This window comes from Crocodylus porosus, unplaced genomic scaffold, assembly GCF_001723895.1.
Source record: "Crocodylus porosus isolate Cpor-Errol unplaced genomic scaffold, CroPor_comp1, whole genome shotgun sequence".
NCBI lineage: Eukaryota > Metazoa > Chordata > Crocodylia > Crocodylidae > Crocodylus > Crocodylus porosus.
In genome coordinates this window covers 45,856,641-45,865,927 of record NW_017728918.1, presented here as the reverse complement: position 1 = coordinate 45,865,927, position 9,287 = coordinate 45,856,641, and the positions used below count along the sequence as shown (strand labels likewise).

The window sequence follows — 9,287 nt, the reverse complement described above, 5'->3', positions numbered from 1 at the left end:
GATATCAGTAGGCGCTACTTCACGGTCAGGGCAGCTAGGATCTGGAACCAACTTCCAAGAGAAGTGGTGCAGGCTCCTACCCTGGGGGTTTTTAAGTGGGGGTTAGATGAACACCTTGCTGGGGCCATTTGACCCCAGTACTCTTTTCTGCCATGGCAGGGGGTTGGACTAGATGATCTACTCAGGTCCCTTCCGACCCTAGAAACTATGAAACTATGAAAAAACTGTTTTGTAGCATTTTATGAGCTGTACTTACTGTGCAGTGGATCTGACTCCCATAGGTATCTTTCAACTGAATTAATGAAATTTAAATAAGGTGACTACAGCAAGCTGTAAGACATTACATTTGTTGGCAGTTGTTTTCGTTTTGTGGTGATAGGAAATTTAGGAATAATAATCATGTCATAACAAAAGGAATATAATAGTCATTACTGTCATATTGAAGGTAATATGTGTGTATTTTACAGATGTTGGTTTCTGAAATTGAAATGAAACAAAGCAAAATAGATGAATGCCAGAAATATTCAGAGCAGTACTCAGCTGCAGTAAAGGTAAGACATAATAAAATATTTGTAATATGGTGTGGCTTTTAGTCAGCTGTCAGTATCTTACAAATCACAGTGCTAGATTTTACTTAAAGTTGCACAAAAATATTCCATTCCAGATCTGTGTAATGGAGAATGCTAATAATTTTGTTGATCTGAATATTTTTACAGGATTATGAGCTGCAGACCATGACCTACAGGGCTATGGTTGACTCACAACAAAAATCTCCAGTGAAACGCCGGAGAATGCAGAGCTCATCTGACTTCATTATACAAGAGGTTTTTTTTATTATTATTTATAGCATGCCCTATCTAAAAGTCTGAGAGATGTACACTTAATTTGAGTCCTTTGTTAAGGTAGGAAAAAAAGAATGACATTTACTGGTGTTTAGTGGAATAATCCCAAGAAGATTATTATTGTCCCTAAGCAAATTCTGAGGTGTAAAGAATCATAGAAAATTAAGGTTGGAAGGGACCTCAGGAAGTCATCTAGTCCAACCCTCTGCTCAAAGCAGGACTACCCCACAACTAGAACATTCCAGCCAGGGCTTTGTTGAGCTGGCCTTAAAAACCTCCAAGGATGGAGATTCTGTTACTTCTCTAGGTAACCTATTCCAGTGCTTTACCACCTGCCTAGTGAGAGAGTTTTTCCTAATATTCAACCTAAACTTCCCTTCCTGCAACTTGAGACCACTGTTCCTTGTTCTGCCATCTGCCACAATTGAGAACAAAGTAACTCCATCCTCTTCGGAGGTATTCTTCAGCTAGTCCAGTTCCCTCAGCTTCTCCTCATAAGTTATATGCCCCATCCCCCTAACCATTTTCATTGCCCTCCACTGACCTCCCTCCAATTTGTCCCTTCTGTACTGGGGGGCCCAGAAGTGTGGAGGAGAGGGGAATGTGGCCTCACTAGTGCTGAGTAGAGGGGAAAAATTACTTCCCTCAATCTGCTGGCAGTACTCATACTAATGAGGCCCAGTATGCCATTAGCCTTCATGGCCATAAGGGCACACTGTTGGTTCATATCCAGCTTATTTTCCAGTATAACCCCCAGGTCCTTTTCTGCAGAGCTGCTGATTAGCCACTTGGTTCCAAGCCTGTATCAATGCATGGGATTTTTCTGTCCTAAATGTAGGACTTTGCACTTGTCCTTGTTGAACCTCATGAGATTTCTTTTGGCCTAATCTTCCAATTTGTCTAGGTCACTCGAATCCTAGCCCTTCCCTCCAGCATATCTACTACATCCCCCAGCTTGGTGTCTTCCATGAACTTGCTTAAGATGCAATCCATCCCATCTTCTAGATTGTTAATGAAAGTATTGAACAAAACCAGCCCCAGGACTGACCTATAGGGCACTCCACTTGACACCAATTAGACCTTGAGCCATTGATCACTACCGATGGAGCCCAACAATCCAGCTAGCTTTCTATCCACCTTACCGTCCATTCATCCAGCCCATATTTCCTCAGCTTGCTTGCAAAAATCCTGTGGGAGACTGAATCAAAAGCCTTGCTAAAGTCAAGGTATATCACATCCACTGCTTTCCCTGTATGCACAGAGCCAGTATATGCTGTTAAAAAGTTCAGTATTGCTCTTGATAACAGTAAACAAAATACTTAAACAATTAGGAAAGTGGTCTAACAAAATGAAATGAAGTATTGTTAACCATGAGTTAGATCATGGTTTATTCAGCAACCATTTGAAAGCAGCTTTCATCATTATTGGGCTGAACCAGAAATGAATTTGTTGTAGCAGATCTCACAAGGTTCTGTGGGGGTGGGCAAAGATACACATTTTTCCCCTGCTATCTAACAGAGAATACAACTGCAGAGGTTTCCCTCTGAGCCAAATGGGACTAGATGTCTGCTGAGGAAGGTACTCTATGACTTCAGGGATGAAAGGGATTTCAAGATTTTACCCACTCTGTCCCAACACAGTCTTAATTCCTTTCCAACATACTACAGTTTTGTTGAGGAAGTTACACTAGGAGCCAAATTTTTCAAAAGGAGGAAGTGACAAAAGAGAACAATTCTCACTGAACTTGCTTAGGCACTTCTGAAAATTCCATCCTAGTTTTACAGTAAACCCCAGAAAGAGATGAAATAAGATCAGGGAGACCATTTTTATTAGCTGCTCTCTCCCCATACTCTTTTTGTGGTTCGCCAACCTAGCTGTTCACATGGTACACACAGGTCACAGCCAATCGCCCTATTACATAGATTGAACTGACCATCCTTAGGATCAGTGTGTCTGGTGGGAGATCTGTTTATGGGATTTATGGGGCTGTGTCATTTGAATCAAGAATATTAGCTCAGTGCTCACTCTCTCTCTCTCTATATATATATAACTTTCCTTAAGGCTGTTTGAATTCTAGAAGGACATTACTTGAAGGCATCTCTCCTAGTATAAATGTTACTGTTTCTCCTCCTCCTGTTTCTCTACAGTTCATGGATTTACGAACACGCTATACTGCCTTGGTGACCCTGATGACACAGTATATAAAATTTGCAGGTGACTCTTTGAAAAGGCTAGAAGAAGAAGAGGTAGGTCATGGGAAAAAAAATCAATTGTCTTGGGGGGGCAATAAAACCACTATTAGACTTAATTAGAATATTAGCTGGAACTACCAGAAAATGAAATTCCTTATAAACTGTATATCCATGGAAATCCAGAGGTATATTATACTTCCATCCTTCATGATAGTGAAGTTAATGAATCTGAAGGCATCATATTCCACCAGCCCTCCCAGATGGAAAGACTGTTTTGCCAGGACATAGTATAAATCCCTGGATTCTGTGGGGCAGGAAGTCACTTTTAAGAAAAGACAAATTTTAATATGCCAAGGTAGCATGTACCAAAGAAGTGTAGCAAATGAACTGGAGATGGAAAATATGAAAATATAATATACCTTTTAAAGCAATTCTTTGTTTTTTCAAAACAAGAACATGTTTATAAATATATTTATAAACCAAAATACCTAAAATCAAGATCTGCCTATCTTTATGAAGTATTGTTACACACAATCATTATACATAAATGGTACAGTTTTTTTGAAGTCTTGAAAGTTTAATTTGCAGATTTATTCTTTCTGCAAAGAAGCAGGATTTCACATTTAAAATATGTTTTACTTTTCTGTGCTCTAATTTTAGGCCAGGATGTATGTTGTGCATATAAAGACAAGCTGAACTTTTCCCCAAGCACTGGGGTTGATGAAGGCAACATTAATGCCTTGTGTATGGCCTGCTGCGGTGTATTTGCCATATTTATTCAAACATAAATTGACCTTGACTAGAAGACGATTCCCCAGTAATTATATGCTATATATTTGTTATAATTTTCCAGGTATAGAAACTAATTATTGTAGGTTTGCCTTGAATTTGTTTCCTTCCCATGCTACTTAGGAAAAATAAATCCGGGGGGTCATGTAGATCTCTTGACCTCTGCCTCACCCCAACTTTTTCCCTTTGAAGCTCCTTTCTCATCTCCTTACTGTCAGACCCTGCTCTCCTTGAGCATGTGGAAGTGAGGAACAAATTTGAAAACACTGACCTTCAAATAAACATAACTGTAGTAATTTGCATATAGCACCCATAGAATTAGTTCATCCAGAATTGATGCATTTTCCTTTTCTGAAACTGCTGCAAGTTTTAACACAGGTACTTCATAAACATACTTTTAAGCAGCACTTTTGTATCTACTTATATGTAATACAAATTATGCATGATATTAGTCCAAAGCAAAAAGGCTAATTAATTACCATATAGTTCATTGGGCTAGGCTCAGCAGAGTTGACAGGATTTCAAGCTATGTTAACCCCACAGCTCAGCACACTGTTCAATATGTGTGTGTATTCCAGATACCTCTCACAAAGGATCCATGTGGTAATAGCTGGGACTGGGTGTTCTTGTCATGAATTCTTGGATCCTTAAAACATTTATATGCAGATGAAGTGCAGGATAGCCTGTTCAGGCTCTATCTCATGGAAGGTAGGGCCACACTAATTAATGCAACAGGCTGAGAAAGGAAGCAACAGAGGGATTCTGGGTGAAATGTTTGGGGACCTATTTGGTGATGTATGCCAGACTTTTAGGGCTAGTGAAGAAACAGGAATATTGGAAATGAGAAAGAAAGGCACAGCTCAGCTGTGGGAATGAAGAGAAAGTAAAATTTTAAGTAGTAGTGGCTCACCATACTTTAAAAAGAGTTAGTGCGGAGAGGGTCTCCACTCAATGAGTACCTTATAGTTTGTTCAGATAGGTTGTAGCAAATTTTTCTTAGGGCAGGTTGTCATCAGTGTTTAGATCAGCTGCGCTTGGCTACTGTTGTGGTTCATATGAGCTATACTAACTTGTATCTATGTGGTAGTGTTCCTGGCAGGGGAGACACCATGATCAATCAGGTGGTTTTCCCAGGGCAGGTGATTGTCTCTCATATGTCCTCCATCAGAGGTCTATATTGAGCAGATTCTTTTTGGTGTTCGGTGGTGGAACTGGAGCTTGCTCCATCCACTCCACGTATTGACCTGGTATTAATGTGCTTCCAGGACCGGTGCAAAAAAAAACCAGAAAAAAGAAACAAGGGTTCTCATCAGTATGTTTACCAATATAAGCCATGTATTTTGTAGTCGTGTTCATAGTTGGTTGCATTTAATCAACTTCATAGTTGGTTTGCACTAATAAATATATGCTGCTTTTGGTAGTTTAACAATAGGCAGCATATTTAATGAGGTTTCCCTGCATGCAAGTATAGGACAAGGGGCTTATGCCTTTTGTTGCTCTTGTGGTGAGGAATGAATGTTACGTTCTTTTAGTCAAGGTTGAATGGCACCTTCTATGTGCTCATTGACATGCAGTATATAAGGAATTTCTCATTTAAATAAGGGCATTAATTAATTTCTAATGTTCGTTTCACTTCTTTTAAACATTTTCTTTTTCCTTCTGTCTTTTAACTGCATTGATTCTTTGAGGCAAGTCACTTTTTATTTACAGTTAATAAGTGGAGACTACTTTTGTTCATAACAAACAAAGTATAAAGATTTTGTGCAGAATCAGTGCTTCAAAGAATTTATTGGTGAATATTAGCACTTCTTCACTTTGTTTCAAAATGTGTTTCTATGAAGCAATTTTATGTTTATTCTTTAAGGATTTGTGAGTCTTACTCAGTATTATTTTTACAGGAATACTCTGTACCTAGTTTCTAATTTCCAGTCTGGAAAATTGTCTGTAAAAATATCTGAAGCAGGACAGGAGTAATTTTAAATAAGTTACATTTTTAAATGGTTGGTTATTTAATGCACTGGAAAGATCCTGGATCCTTAAAGGGATGTTATATATTCTTACTGTTGTCCTTGTTTCTGCTATGTGACCTTTCCATCACATATCTCTGAACAGATAGATAACATAAATGTGAAAAGCATACATCTTTCCCCCACCGCCTGCAGTATAGCATCTCTTGCATGATGTAACATCTTTTTGCTGTTAAGTTAGGCTTTATGTTTGAGTATTTGCTCAGTATAGTTTACAAAAATTCATGCTTTTATTTGGTAAATGTTAAGAAAAATCTGGAGAGCAAGAAACTTAATGCTGGTTGATTTCACATGTCACAATATTGGATTTATTTATCTGTTTTATGCTGTTTCTTCTAGACAGTTTTTTCCCCTGCAAAAATTGCTAATTCTTGAATACATTTTTGTAGATAATTTAATTTTTTAATTGCAAAATTAATGTAATCAATAAATTAATAGTATCTTTTTGTAATCAAAGTAATACATCTTGGAGGAGATAAATATTTTAATAGGGGAAAACAATAATTGGTTTCTCTGGATCATACTTCTGGGCTCTCCCTCTGGCATTAAGGATGTTAATCCACCTTAGTCTTTCTTTGTAACTCTACATGACATTAAGCATTCTGGGAACAAAATAAGGATAAAATAAGGCCATGGAATCTGTACTATTTAACAACTAAATTTAAACTTGTATGCTGTCACGGTCAGAGCTACCTGGTAAGGCTAAATTTCAAGAACCCATGGAGTTTGCTGAAGCTTTTGAACGTTTGGGATGTGGTGAAACAGTTGAATTCAGACAGAACACCACAGTAGGGAAAAAATGATAGATGAGAAATATTTGCAGGATAACTCTTAGAATGAATCTGAACTCCCAGAAACTAATTTGAAAATTCAAAGAGGAGAATATGACACTGACGCGACTGATGAAACCAAAATGAACAGGACATTAAAACACTTGATAGACAAAAAAGTGGCAACAGTGCTAACAAAGAAGAACAGCTTCAAACAATTAAAGAGGTAGCAGTACTTCCTTGCGAGCACAGCCAAAACCCAGAAAATGATACTAAAGGTTATTCAATTCCATCTGAAATTTGTGTGAATGTAAATATGTCAGTTCTAGTGAGATGTTAAATCAGCAAATTATTGATGGGGTGAAACAGGAAGGAGTGGGAGAATTAAAGAAGTCATCTAAAATAATAATGGAAACAATGCATGAAAGGGAAGATGCTCCAGCAAAGGAGAAATTTGGACTAGATCCAGAAATTACCTGTGGGCTAGTGATGAAAAGAAATGTCATTCAAAAGACTGGAAAGCATGCTGTAGTTACCAACCCTAGCATCCAAAAAGAGTACAGGAAATCCTTAGTATTCATGGGTTCGGCATTCGCAGTTTCAAATATTCCTGAATGCCAAACCCGCATCTTAAATACACATGAAGGAGCTCCTCAGGATCTCTGTGCTTGCATCCACTGGGCTTCCACCACCGCGCTGCCGCTGCCATGCTCCCGCCATCACTAGTGCAGCCGTGCCCCACCGCCCCAGCCTCCCGGGGTACTGCATTCATGAATGCAGACAGCATTCGTGAACACAGTGCCTTATTCACGGATTTCGCCATTCGCGGGGCTTACGAGAAAGTATCCCTCGTGAATGGTGAGGGTCTCCTGTACCTTTCAATATGCCCATCTGCTGAAAATCTACATAGTAAAAATCATCACTTCAAAGAAAGTATTGACAAGGTATACTCAAACTCTGAAGGGATAGACTTTCAAGAAAGAAATGACAGCAGAGAATTTCTATCAACCGAAACGGATGAAACCATCTCCGGAGACCTGAGGATATACAAAAGAAGTGAAAAGACATCAAAGCTGAAGTTGCAGCCTGTTAGCAAGAAATTTATTTTTGATGCTGATGAAAGGAATGGAAGCAAACTGTGTAATGCACCTCTGAATGAAAGCTGTTTGCTAATAGAAAACAATTTCCCAGACAGAATAGATCTAAATCCAGTGGGAGCAAAGAACATAGAGCAAGAAAATGTTGCATGTTTATTTGATATTTCTGAGGAAAATATCACAGAGATTCATCATATAGGAAATGCCATCAAACCATGTATATTGACTTTTGAAATGTTGCAAGTCAACAGTTGTCCCAGTTTAGGTGCACAGTTGTTAGGAAATACAAATGATGTGAATGCAAAAATAGCCAGTTAAATGAAAGTAGTAATTCCAAGGGAGGAGAATATTTTTCAATTTCAGAATGTTACTTTGCAAAAAGACTTGAGCAATGATCTTAGAGAAAATGAAAAGAATGTAGCACAGAGTAGGGTTCATGGTTTGGATAATATGTGTATCACTTTGAAAACATAGAAGGGAGAGGATGAATTAGACCAATGCCAACAATGTGAAAATTTATTGATGGTTATAAAAATGCAAAAAAAAGGTAAAGATCAAAACACAGAAGTATCTGTAAAAGACAGTAAGATCCAGAGACTAAGCTGTGGAATCCCAGGAACTGCCCATCCATTTGGAAAATAAGAAAAGCCAATACAAAGTAATGATAAAGATAATACAGAGAAAAAGAATGCAGAAAGGACTGAGGTACCAGAGTTTTTCTGTTAATGCAGATCAAACTCTAATTAAAATATAATTACCATTCAAAATCAATCTAAATCCATGGTTGAATCTCACGGTATATAAGGGAGGAGCTGATTTAATGTTGATTGAACATAATTAAAATATATTAATCTATTACTAATCAATTATTAATAATAATGCATTCAGAGAGAGTGAAACACCAATTGTTTCAGTAATTTCTAATTCATTTATGCATGTGTTAATGTCACAATATAATATTAAGGAGCACACCTCCCAGCTGATACTCTATGAAAACAATAGTGAAAAATAAGACAACTGGACTTCATGTTTCACTCTGCATAGAACTGTAATTGGATTCTCAATTTCTGTTTCTTCAAACACCTTACATTTATTGTACCTACTGGGTATCTGCACAGTTGTCTAGGATACCTGCTGAAGAACTGATCTAATTTAACTGCACCAGTATGTCTTTAAAGTCAGCAAGTGAACGGGGAGAAAAAAGGAAAGAAGCTGCCTTTGCATTAGCCTGTTTGGAAATATAATTGCATAATCACATTGTGAATGCAATTAGGTAAGACTATTAAAATGCAATCCTTGTTTTATTTAAAAAAGTTTGCTTTTCCATTACACAGAAGTGTTGATTTCACTAGTAAAAGGGATGCAGTGCACTCTTAGCTCACCTTAGCTAACCTATGCTTACAAACACGTAATAAAACCCTAGTGAAGACAGGGCAGTTGCAGTTTTAATAAGTGTTGCTAGATTAGGTGGATTCTATTCCCGTCTCATTGTTTATATTGACCTGCTAACATCTATGAAAAATACTACCTATTTACCTTCCATGGGATTTTTGCTGGGTTAGCTATTGTG

The 9,287-nt window shown here is 37.8% G+C and overlaps 1 protein-coding gene across 16 annotated transcripts in view; it reads left to right on the top strand.

The window, feature by feature from the left end:
* The window catches only part of DST (dystonin), a 478,409-nt gene that overhangs the window by 282,386 nt on the left and 186,736 nt on the right, over positions 1–9,287 (top strand). For all 16 annotated transcript variants that reach the window (XM_019537571.1, XM_019537570.1, XM_019537564.1 and 13 more), the window contains 3 exons: positions 468–551; positions 717–824; positions 2,990–3,088. In XM_019537571.1, the coding sequence (XP_019393116.1) occupies positions 468–551; positions 717–824; positions 2,990–3,088 (291 nt within the window). The remainder of the gene's footprint in view (positions 1–467; positions 552–716; positions 825–2,989; positions 3,089–9,287) is intronic.